Source organism: Octopus bimaculoides, chromosome 2, assembly GCF_046866305.1.
Source record: "Octopus bimaculoides isolate indiv1 chromosome 2, ASM4686630v1, whole genome shotgun sequence".
Taxonomy (NCBI): Eukaryota; Metazoa; Mollusca; class Cephalopoda; order Octopoda; family Octopodidae; genus Octopus; species Octopus bimaculoides.
This window is the reverse complement of record NC_142929.1, coordinates 152,716,719-152,742,950: the sequence shown is the minus strand read 5'-3', so window position 1 is coordinate 152,742,950 and position 26,232 is coordinate 152,716,719. Positions and strand designations below refer to the sequence as shown.

The following is a 26,232-nucleotide window of genomic DNA, read 5'->3' as shown; positions in this document are numbered from 1 at the left end:
CACTGCTCTCTTCTCACGTCACCCTTACGGTGCCCTCATCTACCAAGCCCATAGCTAACCAATTTCTCTTCCCTTGAACATCAGTCCTTTGGAAATCTTTCTCGCCCACGTTTTTTTTCCTCTTCCAGATGTCTACATACAGATGTTCAAGCTGGATATAAACTGTATTGATCTTATCAGTCTCAGAGGAACTGTGAAGGTCATGAGTATAACTCTTTCATCCAACACACACACACACACACACACAAATGTATGTGTTTGTGTGTGTGTGTGTGTGTGTGTGTGTGTGTGTGCGCATGCATTTGTCACTATATCTCTACCACATACTACCAACATCCCTCTATAACTACAACCTTAACATCTACAACAAAGGCCATACACACACACACACATACACACACACACATATATATATGTATATATTGCCTTTTTATATATGTAACATATGTATGTATGTATGTATTATATACTTTTTTCTACATTCCATATTTGAAACATAAATAGCAGATAAATTTAATGAATGCAGCAAACACTAGTTGCTGCTGCAGCAACATTAGCAGTAGTAGTTGTGGTAGCTGCAGTAGTAGTAGAGTAATGCAAGTGGTGGTGGTGGTGGTGGTGGTGGTGGTGGCACTGGTGGTATTAGTAGCAGTTGTTGTTGTAGTAACGATTGGAATAGTATCAGCATTAGTTGAAAGGAAGAAGCTGTACCAGCAGTAGTGTTTGTGGTAGTGGTGGTGATAGTATTGGTAGTAGTGGAGGCAGTAGTGATGATGGGGATGGTATCAGTAATAGCTGAAAGGGAGTAGCTGCACTAGCTGTAGTAGTAGTAGTGGTAGTAGTAGTAGTAGTAGTGGTAGTGGTAGTGGTAGTAGCAGCAGAAATCATAGTACCACCAAGGGTAGTAGTGTTATTATTAGTAGTATTAATAATAGTAACAGTAATTGTGATAGCAGAAATGACAGTGTAAAAGGTGTGTGTGTGGTGGTGTGGGATTTGAAAGTGTGGAAGAGAAATCATGAAATGACATGAGTGTTGTAGCAAGAAGCGTGCCAGCTAAAGTAGATGTATATAAAAGGCATAAAGAAAAAGAAAAGAAAAAAATTGAGAAAAATATATATATATAAATAATTTTAAAAATATCAATATATAAAATGTATGTAAAAAAGAAAACAATAAAAGTAACCAAATGATACAATCTGCAATAATATTGATTTTTTTTACCAACTGAAATCCAGTTTGATGGTAATAAAAGCCATACCGACTTCCTTCTAGTGTTATTTTGGGGAAAGCAATGTGATTTAGCTGTTCAGACGAGTAATATGAGTTAGAAGCAATTACTACTCACCTAAAATATGTCGATTGTTACTCCTATTGATATTGTTCCAACTTTGTCACCCTACTCATTATACTCGTCTTTATCGGAAGAGAGGGCAACAGACGGGCAAAACTTTTACCAATATTGCGATATGTACATATTTATGTACATACATATACATACTTACACATATGTGTATATACATATGTATTTATATATATATATATGTGTTTGGGTGTGTATATATATACACACACACACACACACACACACACACACACACACACACACATACATACGTAAATATATCTATGTATAGGTGCAGGTGTGGCTGTGTGGTAAGAAGCTTGCTTCTTAACCACATGGTTCTAGGTTCAGTCTTACTGCATGGCAGCTTGGGCCTGTGTCTTCTACTATAGCCTCGGGCTGATCAGAGCCTTGTGAGTGGTTGATAGAAACTGAAAGAAGCCCATCGTGTGTGTGTCTTTGTGTCTATGTATTTCTCTCACCACTGCTTGACAACCAGTGTTGGTGTGTTTATGTTCCCATAACTTAGTGGTTCAGCAAAAGAGACCAGGCTTTAAGAAAAAATAAGTACTGTGGGGTCAATTCACTCAACTAAAAATTCTTCAAAGTAGTGCCCCAGCATGACCACAGTCTAATGACTGAAACAAGTAATATATATATATATATATATATATATATATATATATATATATATATATGGGAGAATGTACGAAAAAACAACAACAGACGAGGACAGGTGGTGTAAACAACAAAAGGATGTATTAGTATGACGCTCAGGAATACGGAAAGTCTTTAACGTTTCGAGCTACGCTCTTCAACAGAAAGAATACGGAGACATACACACACACACACACGTGTGTGTGTGTGTGTATCTTACTTCATTAGTTTATTTAATGATTTTTTCTAAGATGTTAATTATGCTGTTAATTATGTGATATAATTCATTAATAATGAATTAATTATTGTTACTTTATTTGTTGTTAGTAGGGAATGTCATTGTGTTAATGAGTTATTGGAGGACTGATGTCTGGTGTACAACAGGTTTATACCCAGTCATCCATATTATACTTCACTGTATGTCCCTGAATGTCTCTATTCACCGATAATAAGAACTCAAAAAACTATAATCAATGAATGCTTTGTTATAAAGTATGGCTGAGCTCAAATAATCTAATGTGTAATATGCGTGACAGATATGTGTCTTAGTCACTTTGAAAACACAGTGGTTGAATAGGTAGATTAATAAATGAGTGGAGTTTTGGGTTGGTAGTAGGTGGGATTTGTGTGAGCTGGTAGAAAGATAAGCATTTGATTGGATGCATGGATGTGCATATGCATTTCATTGATAGGGAGATTAAGAACAACATGCATGACAGGAGACAAGAAGAGATATTAGCATCTGGAAAGTTATGATATTAAAAGCATGCTGTGCTTCCTTTCTGCTGATATGGTACACCAATCTAGCTTGTGTAGCTAAAAACAGTAGTGTACAGTCAAATACATATAAATAATAACTATGTGTGTCTCTTATATGAGGTCTCAAGGTAAACACATATGTGTTTATTATAAATAATAAGCTAAGTAAACAAACACAGACTAACTGAAGTGTCTATTATTATTCAATATCTTGATAAAACATGTGAAAATATACATGGCAGTTTAGTTTCCTTCAATAGTACAATACTTGACTATTGCACATATAAAAACAACAGTCTAGAACAATAACATCTTGCCTAAACATGTACAACTCATGATTAAAATCCCCAAATCATTACTAAGGCTAGGCCTTGCAATCTCTGATCTCTCATAGCAATTTTGCATTAAATAGTTTGCTAAAACTTTATACAAAAAGCTAGGTTTACCCTTGAGGACTAGAAAACACTTAAGCTTCGATCAATTTGCTGACTCCCACAAATTTGAAGTTAGACCCATATTTGAGTACTTCTCACATATTCAGGATTCTGCTGTTACACACTCAAATATCTTGGATAGCATCCAAAAGAAGGCTATTCAACACATTGCCAAAGATTCACTCCCTAACTCATGAGAACTACTGGTTCATAGGCGTGCCTTTTCTTCCCTCTGCTATCACTTCCACTGTGGTTGTTATGACTTCAGTTCCCACTGAATTTGCAAGCTATGTACCATTTCCAACAAGGTCCACCCTACACATCTGTCTCTCTCCCTCTTATCACCTCTACTGTACCTCACCTCTCATATTTCACCAGCCATTCACCTACATAGCACTGGAATAGCTTCTCATCCTGCTTGTTTAATTCCCTATAGAGATTCCAGCTGAACATTGAAATCACTAGTATGAAGAGAGTATGAAAGTGATGAGGAGAGAGAATTTCAGGGATCATTGTTAGTTTCTAATAATTGTTTCATTTTCTGCTTGTAAAACCTCTTCAATTTCCTTTGTTTACATTCCCTTTTTTGTGATATATTTCACCTTTTGCAGAAATTAAGATCTAGATCTTTTATACTACATTTGCCATGATCACTTTCCAAAAATGAATATCTATTTTCAAGTGAATGTCACTTTAAATTCCACTTATGACTACAATTCTAGGGTCCTGCTAGAAAAAAGTGCTAACTAGGTCCTGGGTACCTTCAGCAAAATTTATTTTGTTCCCTCCCAAAGTTTTTTTGTTTTTTTTTCCTGTAGACCTTGATCTACTGATGTTCAGCTGGGTAAGTATGTATTTACAAAGGTGGATGGCTGTGTGTGGCTCAGGCTAAGCACCAACTACATTAGCCTCACTGATGAAAGGACTCTGATAAACCTAAATGATTGACTGATTAATTAAACAATGACTTAATTTATTAAATGGCTAACTAGTTAACAAATAATAATAATAAAAGAACTGCATGGGTTTATTGTTAGTACACAAGATATAACAAAATTTGTTTGAACACTCCAGTTCACATCGAGAATCTTGCAAACCAAATTAAAAAATGAAGAAAAAACAAAGCTGCATGATTAACAATTAAAGAATTCTTCCACTATAATTCTCAAGAGACACAACATTGTGAAACAATATCTATTACAACTATTTCATAATTTTTTCATATGTACTTTATTCTTAAATATTTTGTCTGTCCTATTGAAATTCAATTTCTCTAATGTCATGTGGTAGAACTTTACATAATTTGATGTTGCAGATGAAGTTCGGACTCTGGCTGGTAGACTAAACACACTGCAGAATGAATTGGATGACAGTGAACAAAAGGTTAAAACTTTATCTGCCAATTATGAATCTGTCATTAAAGAAAAGGTAATTTTCCATATTCAAGTTAATTACTTCTGGGATGTTGACCTAAAAAATAGTTAATTTACTTTTGCTTTTTTCTTGTTTAAATTAAGCAGCTGTCATTATCATCATCATCATCATATCATCATCATAATTTTTATTTTAACAGGCACTGTTGTCAGCACTACCATCATCATCCTTTAAAATATGGTTTGTCAATTTTTTTTTTTTTAATGACTTATCCTAAATGACACAGCTGTACCCATGGGCTTTGCTGACCCACTGAGACTGATGAAACAGGTGCATCTGAAGTTTCTCTTGAACAGCTGCAACTTGATGACTGCCATAGCATCATATGCTGTTAAATATTATATGAAGTTATTAAAGAACCTTAGATGTGTGTGTGTATGTTTGCATGTATATGTGTGTATATGTATCTGTCTATTAACTAAACTTGTCTCCTCTCATTAACACACATTGCTATTCCAAAACCTTGAGTCATACAATATACATTGTTTCTTTCTCCTTGGAACCATATCACTCTAAAATACTCTGTGTCATTAGAGAGCATGTATCAATTTCTTATTTCTTTATTGCCCACAAGGGGCTAAACATAGAGGAGACAAACAAGGACAGACAAAGGGATTAAGTCGATTACATCAACCCAGTGTGTAACTGGTACTTAATTTATCAACCCCGAAAGGATGAAAGGCAAAGTCGACCTCGGCGGAATTTGAACTCAGAACATAAAGACAGACGAAATACCGCTAAGCATTTCGCCCGGCGTGCTAATGTTTCTTTCAACTGTATCCCTTTACTACCATATCTTTGGTTGAAAGTCGTCATAAAATTTGGTATCTTGGGACTGTATCCCTTTGATCATTCTTGTCTGAAAACCTGCATATAGCCCCATATTTTGAGAACTATGTCCTTTTAATCATTCTAGCCTGGAAACCTGCATAAATTCTCATGTTATGAATTGTCAGTACACAGTTTAAGAACCGAGACTATGCTATACATGAATCTTCTTGAGTTTTATCTTGCCATTTGTTATCTTCTCCCCATCAGTTGTGTCTGCTTTACTGTTCCACATTGGTTAAATATTGATTATATGATTGTAATAGCTTGTCATTTCAGTTGAGTGGAAAAGAATGTTGAGCTTGTGAAATTTAGTGTAGACTTCTTTACTGATGATAATAGTGGTGGTAGAGGTGATGATATTGACGATAGTGATGATGATGGCAATGATGATAAGAAGCGTAGTATTATGATAGCAATGATAAAGGTTGACAATCAGGATGATGAGGATGACAGTGATAATGATTACAAGCACATCATTATGCCAATGATGATGGTGGAACTGTTGCTGTTGACATTGTAGTTGTAGGGAGAGTAATACTTTTATACTGCTCTGTTACTGATTTATCCAATATACCATTATTATTATTATTATTATTATTTACTTCTAATCTACATGTTTGTTACAGTCACTTGCCAAAACACACCCAGAGTCTTGGGGCAAGTGAAGGATAAGAGATGTTACAATATGACTGAAAGCTTGGGGTGGGGTGGGGGAGTAACGAAATATCTTCGTGTAATACAACACAGACATTTAAATGGATAGGGTTTCTTCTAAGGACGTGGGCAGTACTTGTCAGTACAATCTTTTGGATTTCTCTGAGACATGGTTCTCCTAGGATCATATCTAGATGTTTCTGACATCCCTTTTTTATCATACCTAAGGCACCTACAATAACAGGAACAGTTCTTGTTTCAAGATGCCACATCTTTTGTATTTCAATTTCCAGGTCCTTATATTTTCTTAGTTTGTCAAATTCCTTTACAGATATATCTTTATCAGTGGGAATACTTACATCTATTAGTCTACAAGTATTTTCTTCCCAGTCTTTAATGACTATGTCTGGTCGATTAGCCCGGATCATTTTGTCAGTGTTGAGTGGAAAATCCCAGAGGATAATGACATTTTTACTTTCAACAACTGGCTCAAGATGATGTTCATACCAGTAAGCAGGAGTGCTGATTTTGTAGTGTTTACATATTTTCCAATGTAAATACTGTCCTACTATATCATGACGATTTTTGTATTCGTTTGGTGTCAGCACAGGACATCCCGAAACAAGATGGTAAATTGTTTCGTCAAATGTGTCGTAGAATCTGCATTTAGGGTCAGAACCGTTTTGAAGAATGTTAGCCTGGTTGTTTTTGTGAGCATGCTTTGATCTTTTATTATTATTATTATTATTATTATTATTATTATTATTATTATTATTGATATTATTAAAGCAAGCTGGCAGGATCATTAGCACACCAGGCAAAATGCTTAGTGGTAGTTTGTCTGTTCTGAGTTCAAATTCTGCCTGGAACGACTTTGCCTTTCATATATACATATACATATATATATATATATATGTGTGTGTGTGTGTGTGCATATATATATATATATATATATATATATATGCACACACACACACACACACACACACATATATATGTATGTATATGTATATGTATGCACATATATCATCATCATTGTTTAACATCCATCTTTCATGCATCCATGGGTAAGACAAATGACAGGAGCTGGCCAGGTAGAAAAACTACCCTAGGCTACTGTGTCTGTTTTGGCAGGGATGTTACGGCTGGATGCCCTTCCTAACACCAGCCACTCCACAGTAAATGTAATGACAAACAAGTGAGGCAAGTCAATTTACAAAGAATAATAAATACATTTAATAGAAAAATTGTACATATGTATGGATATAAAATAGTCCAACTTACAGAATATAAATGATACCAGGAGCTAAATCATTAGTCTTCTGTAGTAGGAGTTCCATGTATATATCACTTTTTGGGATCAGGATATTTTTTGTAGACATGCCAAAGAATTACTTATCCATGAGTGTTATCTATAGGCAGCACTCTGTCAAGCAAAAGGTATATAGTTTATAGGTTAGAGACAGGTGTCCCCTATATAGAATAGACTTTGAAGTGCTCAAGAGATTTGAATTTGATCTGATAGATGAGTAAATGTAATGACAAGCAAGTTAGGCAAGTTGATTTACACAGAATATTCCTTGGGCATATCTACAAAAAATATCCCAGAACTCCTACTACAGAAGACTAATGATTTAACTCCTGATTTAATTTATATTCTGTAAGTGGGACTATTTTATATCCATACACATGTACATTGTTTCTATTAAATGTATTTAATATTTTGTATAAATCGACTTGCCTTACTTGCTTGTCATTACATTTACTCATCTACCGGTTCAAGTTCAAATTTCTTGAGCACTTCAAAGTGTATTCTATATAGAGAATACCTGTCTCTAACCTGTAAACTATATATATATATATATATATATATGGGAGAATATACAAATAATAACAACAGACGAGGACAGGTGGTGTAAATAACAAAAGTATATATTAGTATGACGCTCGGGAATACAGAAAGTCTTTGACGTTTCGAGCTACGCTCTTCAACAGAAAGAATACGGAGACAAGGAGAAAAACACGGAGAAAAAAAATTGAATAGTGTTCAGTCAACGGTCAATCATATAAATATAAATATAAGAATGAAAATACAACACAAAAAGAAAGAGCAGCCCACCTATGCACAAATGTGAAGCTACTACCTGGTTTCAGAATTTGAACTCAGAACATAGCAACAGACAAAATACCGCTAAGCATTTCGCCTGGCGTGCTAATGATTCTGCCAGCTCACCACCTTATGTAATGATAATAATAATAATAATAATAATAATAATAACAATAATAACAACAACAACAACAATAATAATAATAATAGTTTCAAATTGTGGCACAAGGATGAAAGGCTAAATCAACCTTGACAGAGTTTGAACTCAGAATGTAAGGATAGACAAAATGCCACTAAGCATTTTATCCAGCATGCTAACAGTTCTGCCAGCTCACTGCAGTAGTAGTAGTAGTAGTAGTAGTAGTAATTTTGTTTCTGAATTATTAGGTACAATGCAATGCAATTTTAAGGGAAGGGGTTAGACAGTGTTATCGACCCCAGTACTTGACTAGCATTTTATTTTATTGACCCCAAACAAAAAGACAAAAGGTAATGTTGACCTCAGTGGTATTTAAATTCAGAATGTAAAGAGCTGGGGAAAAAAACTGCAAGATATTGGTTGATGCTCTAACGATTCTGTGAATCTACCATAATTGGACAACTGCCCAAAGTTAAAAATAAATATACATTATTTTAGATTTAGAAAACACTATTCTGAATCATTAAGAATCTATTTAATTTGTTTTGTTAGTTTTTTATATTTAGAAAATGCACCAAGCACCACTACAATCTATAATATACCACAATAACTGGTCATGTATATAGTTTCCTAGAACTATTATTGGATTTATATAGATGTTGAAATCATTTCTAGGAGGCAATTGAAAGCAGCTGTTGTTATATATAATAAAATAATAGTTCTAAGAAATATCTTACAGCACAGAAGTAATGGCAGAATATTTTGTTAAAATCTTCAGATCTCAACCAGCAAGATTGTTGCACACTTCCAGTCTGTATCATTCAGCAGATGGTTATGCGTAAAGCAGTGTGACAGTCACATCATGTTGTATCTATTTTGTTATCCGGTTCATATCTGATCAAAGTGGTCGTCAGTGGGTTATCAAATAACAAACCAATGGTTTATTGCTCTTCTTTTTGTTTAGTGATCACAATACATAAACATGCATGTAAGCGTGTACATGAGTATGTATTTGTGGGTGTTTGTGTACATGTGTTCTTGTTCATACTACAGAATGTCTAGTTTTCAAAAACGGAGAAATTTGATTTTTACAAAAGCTCTGTTCTCATCTTTTTCTAAATATCTGTCTTGTAAACCTAAATGTCTTTAAGCATTTTTATTATTTATACAATGATAGCAACAGTAACAATAGTTTCTACTTAGGCACCAGACCAGCAGCACTTGAAATGATAGAAACTGTTGGACTAGTGCCTAGTTATGTCAGTCTTCATAAATTATTATTGTTATTATTATTATTATTATTATTATTATTATTATTATTATTATTTTTTATTATTAGTAGTATTAGTATTAGTATTATTATTATTATTATTATTATTGTCGCCGAGGTTGTCTGCCTTTCATCCTTTCAGGGGTGATAAAATAAGTACCAGTTGATTACTGGAATCAATATAATCGACTTAGACCCTCTTCCAAAACTTCTGGCTTTTTGCCAAAATTTGAAACAGTTATTTCCCCAATTGCTGGTCTTTTGCAAATATTTGAAACCATTATTATTAAGGCAGTGAGCTGGCAGAAATGTTAACATGCCAGGCAAAATACTTAGTGGTATTTCACTTGTCATTATGTTCTGAGTTCAAATTCTGCCAAGGTTCGACTTTGCCTTTCATCCTTTCAGGTTCAATAAAATAAGCACCGATCAAGTACTGGGGTCAATGTAACCAACTAGTCCCCTCCCCAAAAATTTCGGGCATTGTGCCTTTTGAAGAAAGGATTATTATTATTATTATTATTATTATTATTATTATTATTATTATTATTATTATTATTGTTATTTCCCACATAGAAGGTTATAAATATGGAGAAAGAGTTATAACTGATTAAATCTATTGAAGTGCTTCCCTTTTATTTCATCAGCCTTCAAAAGATGAAAGGCTAAATCAGTCTTAAAATGATTTAAACTCAGAATTTAAAGGCATATAAATATATATGGCGAGGTTTTTTTTTTTTCTTTTTGTCTACTGTACTCTGACTTCACCATTTACCTCCCTTATAATATCAAAATGATAATGATAGTAACACAGGCACAAGGACAGTAATTTGTAGAGAAAAGGTTTATCAATTTAATCGACCCCAGTCCTTGACTGGCAATTTATTTTATGAACCTGAAAGAATGAAAGGCAAAGTTGACTTCAGTGGGATTTGAAATCAGAATGCAAAGAGCCAGAACAAATTTCACAAGGCATTTTCCTCATTGCTCTGGCAATTCTGTCACTTTCTAGCATACACCAGGCTACCAATTTGTAGAGGGGGGTATATCTCTTTTACTCTTTGACTTGTTTCAGTCATTTGACTGCGGCCATGCTGGAGCACTGCCTTTAGTCGAGCAAATCGACCCCAGGACTTATTCTTTGGAAGCCTAGTACTTATTCTATCAGTCTCTTTTGCTGAACTGCTAAGTTACGAGGACATAAACACACCAGCATCGGTTGTCAAGCAATGTTGGGGGGACAAACAGAGACGCACAAACATATACACACACATACATATATATATATATATATATATATATATATATATATATATATATATATATATATATATATATATATATACATATATACAACGGGCTTTTTTCAGTTTCCGTCTACCAAATCCACTCACAAGGCTTTGGTCGGCCTGAGGCTATGGTAGATAGCACTTGCCCAAGATGCCACGCAGTGGGACTGAACCCAGAACCATGTGGTTGGTAAGCAAGCTACTTACCACACAGCCACTCCTGCGCCTATATATAGGCCTAATATAGTCAATTAAAGCAAAACAGTGTATTACTAAGGATGAAATACAAACTCAAAGCTGGCAATATTTGAACTCAGAATACAGAGAACTACAAAGTGGGCAGTATTTAATCTGGATCTTTTTTAAAATGGGGGCCACATTTTTCATAATGTTTTACGTAGTGTTTTTGGTACCGAAAGACTTTCAAACTTCGTATATTTATCTATTTTGTGTTATAGAACAGAAAAATATTTTTGTATTCGAATTTATTTCATGTAAAAAATTGTCTTATTTCGATAATTTCAACCAATCACTGACAAGTATTCAGTTGTTTACATTTACTCCTTTGGCTGATTAAGCAGTGTAAAGCGTATTTAATCTCCATAACTTCTTTTTTCATTTTAAATTTGCTTTTTTCATTTTCTTTTTTTTTTCTTCATTTTATTTGCTTTTTTTTCTTTTTAAATTTGCTGTTTTACCCTAACCCTAACCCTAACCGTTTGTTTATGTAGTCGGCACTTAATGTATATCGGCTGAATGGACGTCAGTGATTGGTTGAAATTACAGAAATACGACAACTTTAACATGGAATAACTTAGGGATTTCTTTTTTTTTTAAGAAGACTAAGAGAAAAAGATGTTATATATGACACATTCTACCAGTGTTCCAAGTTTCAAAGTGTTTCGTTAATGAAAAATGTGGCCCCCGTTTTAAAAAAGATCCTTTAATCTGGTAGTCATTATTCTTATCACTTCATATTTCAAAAAATAAACATTACTTACATAGGCATAATTTCTCGCCTGTTTTTATAAGAGAGGGTAAAGTGTTAGTTGTAGCGACCATGCTTTTATCATGAACATCATTATCACCATCATCCTTACCATCATTGATACTCTAATGCCTATTTTCCAAGTTAGCATGAACTTGATAGATCTACTGTGCAGTATATTGTCACACCCCCTCTTGTATAAAAACCTTCCTGAGATCTAGTCTCACTATTTCTTCCTATATTGTTGTTAGTCTTCCACTCACAATACACAGCATTTATTCACCCAAAGCTCTTCTCCACATACTCACATCACATATCTCCACTGTGACAATTGCCTCTCCTGCATACATCAGCTGATCCCTTTATTGCATAGCTGCTGACTCTTGTCACTTGTTCTTCATCACCTGTTTGTTGTTGTAGTACAGTAACGGTTCCCAAACTTTTTCGGGCTGCCGCCCCCTTGACACTCAGGCCACAGTCCTAGCACCACCACCCCAACTAACCATCACAATCATAGACCTCTTTCTAAAGCAAATTCAAAGCAACTGTATTTCACAAATAGAACTTAACCTAATGAACCCATTATTTTGTTGTTTTTACATGAATCACTACCCCATTATTGCCCCACTTTCCTTCAATGTCCCCTTGGAACTTTCCACCGCTCCCAGGGGAGCAATGCCACCCACTTTGTGAACCACTGTTGTGGTAGATGAGAACAAACAATAGAGTCAATTGACTCAACCTTAACACATTCCTAGTTCTTATTTTTGTTGATGTTGTCTGGCCCCTAGAGCAGCCTTGATCAAACAGACCTATTATCAGAGATGTTCTATTTATGGTTTTACCATTTTTTATTCAATGTATCTAGGAATGCATTATTCAATGTGTTTTTACTTTTATAAGATGTTAGAATGAGACCTGAGAGCAATTTGACTACTATTTCTTGGAGGTTATGTCACTATATAAAAGATTCCTTGTGGTTGTTATTTCATAAACTATGGAATTATTTAAAGATAGACTTTACTGCACTGGGATTTGAACTCAGCCAGATGAAAGAGAAGTTAGGTGCATTCAACTTAATTCTAACTTCTAACATTATTTAATCAATGATGTGAATATTAATTGAATTAGTAAAGTTTGTAAGTAGAAAGATTTTAACAATGTTAATGTGTTGAGAGAAAAAATATTCCATCTATATATAAAAATACAGGTTTTATGCAATGTGATTTATTAAAGCAGTGAAGTGTCATGTAAGAAATATTTATAGGATAAGAAACCTGTTTGGAAACAGGCATTTGAAGATTAAAAGAAAGAAATTGGAAGTGGCTCAGTTAGATGATTAAAATTGATTTTAAATTGATAGGAAATGCTGTAAGATAATAATAAGAAATAAACAGTAAATTTGAAGATAGAGAGAACAAAGTGGGGAAAGGAAATATAGAGAGAATAGATTAGGTTTTAATTAAGGTTGTCAGGGTTAACTCAAGAAACAATTGGTTGAATGGACCAATTGTTGAAGGTCTGTTCAACCAATTCTCTAATAGAAACTAGCTATGAGATGATATGTATACACATTCAAACAGAAATACACACATTCACATAGTTACATAGAAGGTGCGCACATGCATACACACATATACACAAACACAGAGATTATAACTCCATGCATTGCCTACCCAACTCCTCTACAACCAAAGAGTCTTTATTACTTCAGTTTTTCTCTCTCTCTCTCTCTCTCTCATATTAATTTTCTATTTTTGTTTTGTAAATGTGAAAGTAAAAAAAGCAAAACAAGAGGCCAGATACTAGTATTCCTCTTATTCAAGGACTAAAAATAATAATAATCAACTTGTCTTTAGATAGATAAATTAGTTACAGTAATTGCCAGAATCTTGTACCTGTAGATCCAATACTAAAAAAAAAAAAAAGAAGTCACAACAACAAGCCACTACATGATCATTTAATCTGCTAGAAATAGCAACTAAATCTCCTTTATATCACACCCTACCATCTTAGAATGAGAAATGACACATTAGACAATATTGTCCTAGATATTTATTTTAATGGGGGGAAAATGACAGAAAGATCATGGCTAGAACAGTTTTGATCATAAGTCTGTTCAATCAAGTCTTACCAGAGTAGTGGTGTTATGTTTATGATGGATACATATTTTCACAACAGTAAGTTCAAAACTTCCAATAGTTATTATGATCAAATTTTAGAGTTTTCCAATATTATCCACACTGTATACCATGAAACATTTCTTTGACATTGGATTAAAAGTCACTTTAAGTAGCCCTTACTCTGTGCAAGCCTGAAAACATCACAGCAACATTAATATAACAATGCCATAGATTAAGTAAACTGATACAACATAAAGATGTTGACTTGATACATTTCCCTATTAATAATAGGATACTGTAAATATAACATTACTACAGCCACAAAAGATAAATTGTCTTTGTCATTGTAGCTTTTGTGACTTTTGAATTCCTTTTGTGATTTTATATCTCCTGTGTGGTAGTATTGTACCACTGATTAAGTTGTTGTGAGGATTAGCATGATTTAGTAGCTTTGGCACTGTGGGAGGTAATGGAGATTGAATATTCCCAGTATTAAAATGGAGAAATTGATGATGTTGACCTTTTAGGAACATTACTGAAAAGATCACATGATCAAGTGACAGCTCCACAGGAGATAGAAAAGTTGGTGATGTTGGTCCACAGATAACATTATCTTGATAAGCAGATGTGTTTGGAGAAAGTTATTTAGAAACCATTTGTTAAATTGATGCTAACTAAGGTTTTTCACATTCAGATTTAATCCAGACTGTGTTTCTGCCAGCATGAATTAGATAGCATGCATCTGCACAAGTTTCATTAAACTGTTCGACTTCGTAAGAAGTAAATTTCATTATACTGTCAAACCTTTGAAAAAGGGTTTACTACTGTTCTTAATTTTCTACCGAGTAATTTCTCTGCTAAAGATAATTTGCATGCATCAAATGCACTACACTCATTGAAAGGAGCCCTTTCTCCAACTGCTAGACTGTAACCGTGTAATGCAGACTTTATTGTTTCCACATCTCTTTCTGCTGCCCTATTAGACTTTGAACAACAGGTTAGACTTACAATGCTTGTAACAAAGTTAATTTAACCATCCTTTTAATTAAATGAGCTATAACTTATTTTCTTTGTCTAATACCACTCCAAGTTTGTACTAGAATATAAAACAGCTTCAAGTAGTGATTGAGTCAACTATAATTAACACATTCCCAGTATTTTGTACATATTCACAATCTATATGTAATCTCATCTAAAGGTGTGATACAGGTCACTTATTATTACAAGGAATGTTTTTAAATCTTATTTAGCACACATGCTGCAAGAGCTGACAAGTTCTTTAGTATCTCTATGAACTATTAGACCACCAATCCCTTGATTTCTCCAGTTTTGTTGTACATTCATGTCATGAATTGAAGAAAGGACTTTTGCATGATATATAATTTATTTGTAAAGAGGTCTATGAAACTAATCTGAATCATACTTTAGTCTACCAAGAAATGATTGATAATTTTATCAGATATGTTATTGATTTTGAACTCATATTGTGAAGTTCACCTGACAATCCACTGAGCAGCTCACCTAAAAGCATGAAGATCATTTAAAAAAATTAATTGCAACAGCTGAAGATCAGCCTTGTGTATGAAAGATTTCTCTTGGAGATTACAGACTTCCTTCTGTACTTCACTGACTTCTCTGTATCTTTTCATTGGTCAGTATTATAGCCTTCTTTCTCAACTATGTCTATTCACTCTCAGGACATATGAATATCATGAATTGATATGAATATCAATAAAGTTAAGTTGTGCTGATTGCTTTTTTCTTGAAAGATATAATATAATTACACGATGTCTATCACTGCTCCATATTTATTATTCATAACTCATTTGTGGATAAAAATATAGTTATTTTTTTTCTTTTAGAATGTATAAATATTTAAGTGCTGTGTTGTTCTAAGCATTTTTTTCAAAAAAAGTAAGATTTTCATTAATCTCTTAAAGATTTACAGACTTCCTTCTCTATTTTTCCACCCCTTTCATCCCCACTTCTTTGCCCTGCCATCACTATCTTAATAGTAGACATACAGTATATCACACCTAGCTAGTTATTTCTTTTAGTTCACATGCCAGCATGGACAACAGATGTTAAATGACGATGATGATGATTTACTTACTTGGCCTTGAATGTTTGATTATCTGGGAGTTGGTGATTCAGTTGAGTGGTAATACCAATACCCTCTGTCTTGTAAGACAATTTCAGGAAAAATATTTGACCAAAAGTAAACCACTATACTTGGCTTTCCTCATCCTGGTAAAAGTCTTCAACAGGGTCCCTTCCTTCATGATCTGGTTGTCATTGGCTAGCTAAGAATAGATGAATGGCCAGTGAAAGCCATTCAAGCCATATACAGGGATGCTGTCAGTAAGGTGAGATTTAGCAAAGAGTACAGCAATAGATTTAGTGCGCAAGTAGAAGTTCACAAGTCTCCTCTAATTTATCATAGTCTTCCAGGCTGTAACAGAAGAGTTTAAAACTGATTACCCATGGGAGTTCCATTATGCTGACAATCTTGTTCTTATAGATGAATTTCTAGTAGAATTAGAAAAGAAATTGTAGGTGTGAAAGCAAAACCTAGAGAAAGTTCATTGTGCAATTACCTCTTTTGGTAGCAAAATCCCTTGTTCTCAGAGGGAAAGACAGCTTATATGATGCTTGAATGCAAACATGATACATAGTAATGAAATATGGACCTTGAATGCAGAGGACTTGCAAAGATGTGAAAAGGGAAAATGTGTTAAGAGAAAAATTGGATGTAAGAGGAATGAGATGTAATGTGCTAGAGAGAAAACTATGTTACCATTATCATGTGATGCATAAGGTTGAGGACAGCTACATAAAGAAGTACCAATAGTTAAATGTAGATAGAACTTGTAGAAGAGGGAGACCTAAGAAGACGTAGGACAAAGTAGTGAGGACCAACTTAAGATTGCTGAGCTTCACAGAGATTACATATGACTAAGGTTATAGGTGATTCACTATGCTTGAAAATACCCATTTATCTCAGAAAAAAATGAGGTTTGTGTCTATGTCCATGCAGCCAATCTGTTTCTGTTGAGCCTTCCTCACAATTCATCTTTGTAACACTCATCACCCTTCCCTTTTTCACCCTTCTAACTACAGCATTATTTCCTCTGCTTCTGTAAATTCATGAGCACATATTTCACTCACCACCTTTGTGCTCTCAGATATCCCTCTTCTTGGAATCTCTTCCTTTGTGACCTATCCCATATTCTGAACAGCATCCTTTACTACCATATTTTCCAATTAGCACCTTTTTCTCTGAACACTTCTTTCTTCTAAACATTTTCTCATATCAGCCATCAACATGCTCCCTGCCTTTGTTTATCACTCACCATATCCACTCCCATATGCCTCTGATCTCTGTCACTATACACTGTACATCCCTTTACCCCACACACATCATACACTTGACATCACCTCCCAATTTTTTATCCAACAATGATTTTATTAGCAGGGATGACGCGTGCGTTCGATCATGTGATACAAATAATAAATGAGTATATGCATATATACGTACATGTATGTACATACCTACATCTACCTGTATATATAGATGCATATCTGGGTACAGGACGTTGCAAACAAAACGTAGACAAAATGATAAACAGAGTACAGAAAACACACAGGCCACATAGAAAACATTTCCTTCATCAGCTGCCACCATTCTAAAACTAAGCGTTTTATTACTGTTCACCTCCCCCACTTTAAGTAGTGATACTTACCACCTCTCCCTCACTACTCCACTTCTATTTTCCTCTATCTCCTCCTCCCAAATCGAGATTTGCCATTAAGTATGCCACCACCCATCTTCACCACTCACTGCATCCACCTCTATCATCATTACTAACTCTGTCATTCTCATGAAACCAACAATCCTTTGATTCTCCATCCCTGTTCTCTCTTTATCCACTTTTTTGTTCCTTGAGGGTAAATCCTGACACCTCATCTTTTCTCCTTTTTGGGCTGGGGTAGCCTTGTATCTCCTCTACAGCAAAGCACCTGTTCTTGTCCCTCTTTACTACATTAGCCTCTTTACACCTGGCATAAAACCACCTCCCTCAATAATGCACCCCCACTCAGTTGGTGGACCATGTCATGCAAGTTACTTTATGACCTCGCCAGTGCCATGAAAATGCACCCAGTTCACTCTGTAAAGTGGCTGATGTTAGGAAAGGGAAATCATGCCATAGGAAACATTAGTCCTATGGTACATCAGATTCTGTTGAACCATCTGGCCCATGCCAGCATGGAACACAGACATTAAATGATAATGATATATAATAATGTGTGTGTGTGTGTGTGTGTGTGTGTGTGTGCACATGCACATGGGCACCATCCCTGCATTGTGGAAGCATTCTTTCTGAAAATTTTGTTATGACATTGAATTCCAACAGAAGACCTATACTTCCATCAGCTTCTCTATTACAAAATTTTCAAAATGCAATGTTTGAATAACGCAAGGAAACAAGGAATGACTGTTTGTAGGCACTTTTGTCTTGATGTCATATGATGGTTGTAAACAAGTATTGCTGTCACTCAAACAAAATTGTTCATTTCCAGTTTTCCACAAAGAACATGTGTGGCTATGGAGGAGTATTATCATGCCTAGAAATAGGTATGGGTTGGTGAGAGGAAGGACATCCAACCATTGAGAATCTGCCTTGACAAATTCCATTTGACTCTTGCAAGCATGGAAAAGAAGATGTTAAATGATGATGATTATGAGGAGGAGATAGGATAAATGAACCAGTAATAACACCTTTGCATGAAATGTTTTTGCCCTTTATCCCTGGGTTAAGCAACAAACTTCAAGGTATATTCTCAGCTAGTATACCCCACCATATGGAAAATAGTGAAAGAAAATACAGCTCTCCAATTGCTAAGTTTTTAAATTACTTAAGCAAGAGTTGTTATTAAATTCTGACTGTGAAACCTGCTGCTTAGATATGTACATGTTAGGATTGGAATAGTAGAAGACTATTCCTGTTGACTCCAAATGAAACATGATTTTTCTGATTTTCTATTGTGTAATGACTACTGCTGCTGCTGTAGTAGTAGTAGTAGTAGTAGTAGTAGTGGTGATGATGATGATGATAATACGATTATCTGTAATAATAGTTATGATTGTAAAGATTGTTCATTAATAAAGATTTCTATTCAATTTTTAAAAATATAATAATAGATATGTCTCATACTTCAGTTTCGTCATTTATTAATGATGTATAATATATGTTCTAAGGCTATGAAAAGCAGTCTTGCAGTCAACTATCTGAGTAGCGGTGAAATAGCAAGGGAAGTAACTTCCGTCGGCTTATTACTATGCAATGTATCTGGTGTCAATTCAAGGACATTAACTCGTCTGAAATGGCAGATATACGATTTACCATATTGAAGTGTTATGGAAAGGTAGAGATTTGTGGCAATTGTCAAGCTAATTTAAGGAATGTTATTATTTTGATATCATTTGTTAGATAAATGAACGACAAAACGGAGTGACTATTTGGTAAGCAAATCTTTGAAAAGTTTTACTCTGGCTGTTACATTCAAAAGAGAATCTATATTTAAATAAATGGGTATAAAACAAGCTAAGATGACAATTTACATGATTAGTTATTGACTGCTGTGCTAACTTAATGATATTGCCCTGTATCTCTGACAAAGACACTTCATTTATAATAGCTTAATCTATTTGGCTATAAATAACTATCACTGAATGACAGAGCTCTTCATTGTGCAGTGCAAGACAGACTGTTCAAATGAGTGGTTTTGTTAGCTTTCAAAAGTGAGTGCATATGATTGATTAGCAAAATCGTTAATAGAATTGTATCTTATCCAAATAGAAATGTTTAGCTCCACTTACTAAGTAATGGCAATAGATTAAAAAATTTTTTTTTTTAAATTATCATAAGGAAGTTTAGAAATATTTGAGAGTTGTACATGTAGGAAATTCTGTTTACCTTAGCAGAGCATTTATTATTAAGAAACCTTAATAGTGTAAAACTATGAGAGTTCTTATGCTATATTGAGAAATGTACCACAAGTCGATTCATACACTGATGGACTTGCAAGCAAAGAAATTAATAATACAGCTGGTTACCTATTTCTCCTAGATAATATAAATACCATATTTATCACTTCAGATAATATAATATAAAGATCTAAGTTCTGACAAACTATTAATTATTTTAATAATGGTAATAGATATATTTATAGCTGAATAGTTGAGGTGTCACACTACCTAACTGCTAGTCTGGAGTTCTAGTCTTGCTGTATTGTTTGCATTTATCCACTAGTTGCTTCAGTGAGCCTTACTGCTATCATTAGTGATAAATAGAACATTAGATTGTCGTTTTATAATCAAATATCTACATTTTTAGATTTATCGCTCTCATATCATATAAAACCTAATAATGTTTTGAATAACAAAAATTGTAAAGATGAAATAACTTCTTGTAAAAGTATTCCAGATTCAGCACTTGTCTAGCCATTTTTCTTACCAAATATTTTCAATTATTATTTCTGTAATATCCATTGATTTGTCTTAGTTTTATTTTTACTGAATATCAAATGTGTTTATAAGAAGAATGTTATTTTCTACATTCTCTTGTACTTGTTTTTGTCCAAAATTTGCAAGGATTCACTTTGCCTTTCACTATGGCTAATCTAAATACCAAAACTATACTATCAATTCAGTCAAATTCATTGTACTTTGTATGTAATTAAAAGAAATCAAAACGTAAATTACCTCTTAAAAATGAAGTTAACAATTCATTTGTAGCTTGTAATCCCATTATATATTTAGAGTACCTGGTTATTATAACTGTAATAATATGGTAGCGACTATAATATCTCTATGTGTTGATATGTACAAATATTGACATTACTGTTGCTACAACTTTTAACTTTCCCCCAATATCATCCTGTGCTCTATAACTAATTGCATTAGTTAGATGCTAACTGAAACAGTTGATATCTTCACTTACCAGACATCTATCATTATTTTATAACCAGTTCTATTAGTACTAACAGAGATAGTAGACAGGTCCACTCACTATGCATTTACCTATGTTCTATAACCAGTTTTATGAGTTAGGTACTAAGAGAGATAGTAGGTATCATCCTCTCTCCTGATGTTTTTTAATTGGTTTGGTATGGAGAAAGTTATGTCCATGGCCTTTGCAGACCATCCAATTTGGAGCAATAGGTGCAAGTTGATGGCTGCAGTAGGTTCATGGATAGGGCCAGGATTCCAGATGACTGGAATTTGGAGCTGGGTGGATTGGTTAGTGCAGTGCTATGAGGGGAGGCACAATATAAAGGGATGAGAGAAGGTATGAGACAAGTTAGTTGAGAATGTCTGAGTGGGTGTGATACATGAACAGGCTACACTGAAGAATAGATTCCACTGCTATAGCATTAGAAAAGGCTGAGAGACAGAGACAATGAGAGAGAGAAAGGAGAGCATATCTATAGACCAGAGGTTGGAGTGTGTTGGGAAGCAGCTTTAAGCAGATCAATTGAGTGACCTTGGGAGATGTAGTCTAAGATGTCTGGTGTGTAGCTGCAGCAGCATCCATGATGTAGGATCAGTTCACCATTTGAATTTTGTAGAGGATTCTTTTTTTGATGGAACTTCAAGTATTTTCTGGCCTTCAAGAAAAAGACCAGTCTTTGAGGTGCAGTCTTTGCTTTGTTTTCAACAAATAATTTTTCATGGGCAATGACCTACTGGTGAATGGCATTGGAGAGTAGGTTGTCAGGAGATCTGGTTTAACAAAAGTCATTAAAGATTCAAATTGTTAGAGAAGATTGTTATTAGTTAATGTCTGTCTCCAACTCCTTTCAGATTTTGGAAGTGAATGTAGTGAGATTGAAACAAGCAAGATTTAAATGGAGAAACATGTTGCATTAAACTACATAACATTAATTTTCTTGTTGAATACTACCTTTTCTGACAACTCAATCATGAAAATATCATGTGATGTATTTTGTAGTTGCTCATGGGAAACATTCATTAATCATTATGGTAGGGGTTGAGTGTTCAAGATAATTTCATTGATAAATGTGATATTGATGGAATACCTAAATTATCTGAAAGGACTACTTTATCAAAATTTAATGGTTAGCATCTGAGAGAAGTTAAGGTTGTCATTGATAGCAATATTTCACAGATGAAGCCAGTGATTTCTAATTTTGAAGGCTTTTATAAATTCATTTGTTGTTTATGATGAAAGAAAGGTTGATGCTGATGATGGTTGTGGTGGCTGAAATGCTATCAGTAATAGTTGTTAGTGAATTTAGTAAGAAGAAGAAGGGGAAATGTTTGAAAACTTACTGACCTTCTCAGATCGATGAAGTTCAGTTTGATTATCAAATAGCCTGTGTTTGAAGGAAAAATCACAGACACGATATTAGGTTTCCACAGGCAGGGAGAGGTGAGTGTGAGTAGTGCAGATTCTGATGGTTTGGACACACAAGAGTAATGAGGTGAAATGGCAGGTGGAACAAATCAGGTTGGGCCGAGTTGGTAGATAGTTAGCAGAAGAGTAAAAGCTACTGTAGTGGTGATAAGAGTGAGAGAAGACTGACACATTGCATCAATATGTCAGTGGTTAGAGCAGACAGATTTTTATTAGATTTTTATCAGACTGATTTTATCAAAATGTCTGTGTGTGTGTGTGTGTGATTGCCTTCTTATCTCAGATATACATAGACAGTACTATAATGTGGGTTACACCTGTACCTTGCATATGGTCAACAACTATTTAAGGCTGAGGTATTTTCTGGCCATAAAGAAGAAACCAAGAGTGTAGTACAGTCTCAGTTATGTTATAGATGGTGATCACTTTGAAAGAACACCAGAGATTTGTGAGGCCTAATACAATGACAGCTGTAAAATATAGGTTCATACCTTGTCAATGCCATTAAGGTTGTACAGTGTGGAAGTCAGAGTAAGTTTTATCCAGTTTGCTATCCATTTTGATTGCAAACTAGATGAGTCTTGATAGAAATTGCAGAGGAGGTAACTAAGAACAATATTAGCTTTGATGAGAGTGAATTCTTTTTATTTATTTTTTTTTTTTCAACTGAATTGGTACAGTTAGTAAACAGGTTGATGTATTGTTTGGTACTTTAACTTTGATAAATTCCAGTAAGAAAGCAAAAACAGAGTTTGAGGAAACTGGTAGTGGTATTCTATATAGGCAGACATTGTTTAGGTGAAATTCATGACTTTAAATAAGTGTGTATTCTGTGGGGAAGAGAAACAGCTGGTGTTTTAGGACTTACTGTTGTCTAAGAGAAAAAAGTATCACTAGTTACCCCACCTCACAGACTAATATGTCCAAGTTCATGAATTTTACCATGCATCTCAGTTGTGCTAAAATCTTCTCATGTTTCTTTATTCCAGAGTTGATTAAATAAAAACCAGTGTTACACTTTGTTGTGTCAGCAGTATATACTACTATACTTCTACTACAGTAGTATAGCAGAATTGTACTGCTATTCCAGCAAGTAGTATTCTTTTAATACAGCTGTGTGATTAACAAATTCACTTTGCAACTATTACCCAAGGTACCACACAGTGGCACCTTGGACAAGTATTTCCACCCATAGCCATGTGAGTGAAATTTGGAAGATAGAAACTGTGTGAAAGCTCATCTTAAAAACCATCCTTGTTATTGAGTTGTATACTTTTATCAATCTCTTGGTTTAACCCAGCGGTTCGCAAACTTTTTCAGGCTGCCCCTCCCCCCCCCCCCCCCCGGTTCTCAGGCCACATTCCTAGTGCCCCCACCCCACCCACCATCACAGACATGGACCATTTTCTGCAGCAAATTTAAAACAACAGTATTTCACAAATAAACCTTAACCTAATTAACTCTTCGTTTTGTTTTCTTTTACATCCATTGCCCCATTTTGGTCACCCCATTATCACCCCATTTTTCTTCAATGCCCCCCCCCTGATCTTTCCACCACTCCCAGGGCGGTGCATTATTTCCCACTTTGGGAACCACTGGTTTGACACATTATCTGACTCTTAGGTGTCTTTAGTGGAGTTCATTCTGTTGCAAACGTTTAAACCAGGTCACAGATCTACAGATAATTTTCTTCCTTCTGCCACCAGTTGTGTAGACCATGGAATGGGTTATGGATGCTGCTTTCCCTCCTCACAAAGCCAGAAAAATATTTTAAAAATGAGAAAAATTATCTCTGCTTCTCTGAAATAGTTGGCTATATACCCTCTCTCTCCAACCAGACCCACTTGTCGTACTCTTCCCCTTCACTATATCTCCTTGAAGACTCACCTTTAAACACTTGCCCAGTCTTACTCCTCAGAACTGCAACTTTAACCATGCTGCTCTTCCTCAAAATAGTGACCTACAGGTGTTGTTGCTAGAACAACCTGCAAAGCTCATGAATGCTAATCTTCATCTTCTGTCTTCTCTCCTTAGATACTCTCCTATTGCCCTCCTTTAAAGTGTTTAAGTGCCACTCCTATATAACTATATTCTTTACTTCCATTTCTACTGAAATGACTGAATGAATAAGATGTTAGGTGACTTTTTACTGCAGTGATATTAAACATTATAAAAACGACAGGATATGGATGCATTTGTGTGTGTGTGTGTGTGTGTGTGTGTGTGTGTATACATTACCTCAAATTGTTGCTTAAATTTATTTCCCACCAGTCCAAATGACAAACAATTTTTTTCTTTCTCCTTTCTTCCCTCTCAAACAAAGGGCAAAGGTGGGCCAAAGCATCAATCTCTACATCTAAACTCCCAGCGAAATGATTTATTGAATTCTGATGTCCAATAGGATTAACATTAAAATCTGACCGATTTAGTCATTCTTTCTACAAGCCCATTGTCTACAAAAGTCTTTATATAATTTTCTCCTGTGAAATCCCACCACCCCATAATTCTTTCATCCTGTAACTTTATTTTTAATTGACAATTACCATTTTTTTAATATATTTCCATAGGAGCAAGAGTTGTCCCAGCTGAATTCTCAGAAGAGCACACTAGAATTGGAGTATCAACAAGAGAAGATAATGTTTGAGAAACAACAAATGTAAGTTTTTGAATCTTTTCTTCATACATAAGAATGAGGTAGGGAGGATATATTAAATGTTGGAAAAGCACTGGTCTTTGTGATGCCAAGATATCCAACCAAGCCATTGAGATTGTATTTTTCCTTTTGGTGGAGATTGTATGGGTTTCTCTCCTTAGCTGCACTTCTGAAATATGTATTAACAATGTCTTCTTATTCTGATTGGTTGCTCTCTCTCTCTCCCTCCCTCTCTCTCCCTCCCTCTCTCTCCCTCCCTCTCTCTCCCTCCCTCTCTCTCCCTCCCTCTCTCTCCCTCCCTCTCTCTCCCTCCCTCTCTCTCTCTCTCCCTCTCTCTCCCTCCCTCTCTCTCTCTCTCTCTCTCTCTCTCTCTCTCTCTCTCTCTCTCTCTCTCTCTCTCTCTCTCACACACACACACACAGAGGAAAATTTGAACTCGGTTTGCTTATGACTAATGTGTAAGTTGCCCCCATACAATATTTTATATCTGATATGTTTATTCTATACTACTGAAAGTTTTTATAAACAATTTAAATTTTAATTCTAAAAAGTTATAAATAGTTTCGCAACATAAAATTCCATTCTTCAAGTAAGTAAAAGTTGTAACTCTTAGAAGACACTCCCCAGTGATTACAGGGGGAATGAGGTACCCAAAACTTGTTTTGGTCCCAAGAAGCCATGTCAAAATATACATTATACACCTCACACATTTCAGTGGATGCTGCCACAGTACTTTTACACTTCTGTCTTGATAAATTGGCTGCACACATACCAAAATACATCTACCAGATATTTATAACCTGTTGATGCTATCTCTGATAAATGCAAATGGGCCTATCCACTTAGATAGCTAGAACTAAACAGAACTGTTTATTACAGGAAAGTTCCAGACACAAAATTTGAAGAGAATAATAGCCATTTTCAATAAATGTAGACAATGCAATAAATAAATAAATGAATGAATAACATTTATTACCCAAGAACAAAAAGGAAGTAAAAAAAACATAGTATTATTTTTATTATCATTTCAGATCACTTACAGAAACGGTCAAGAAATATGAGGGTAAGTTACACAGCTACATGTATATCTATGTATGTCTTTAATAGA

General features: G+C 34.8%; 1 protein-coding gene across 11 annotated transcripts in view; it reads left to right on the top strand.

Moving 5' to 3' along the window:
- LOC106874333 (coiled-coil domain-containing protein 171) overlaps positions 1–26,232 on the top strand; it is a 186,359-nt gene that overhangs the window by 53,574 nt on the left and 106,553 nt on the right. For 10 of the 11 annotated variants that reach the window (XM_014922027.3, XM_014922026.3, XM_014922028.3 and 7 more), the window contains 3 exons: positions 4,511–4,623; positions 25,039–25,127; positions 26,156–26,187. In XM_014922027.3, coding sequence (XP_014777513.1) covers positions 4,511–4,623; positions 25,039–25,127; positions 26,156–26,187 — 234 coding nt within the window. Of the gene's footprint in view, positions 1–4,510; positions 4,624–19,396; positions 19,555–25,038; positions 25,128–26,155; positions 26,188–26,232 lie in introns of those variants that run through there. The other variant, XM_014922035.3, reaches the window with a different exon arrangement.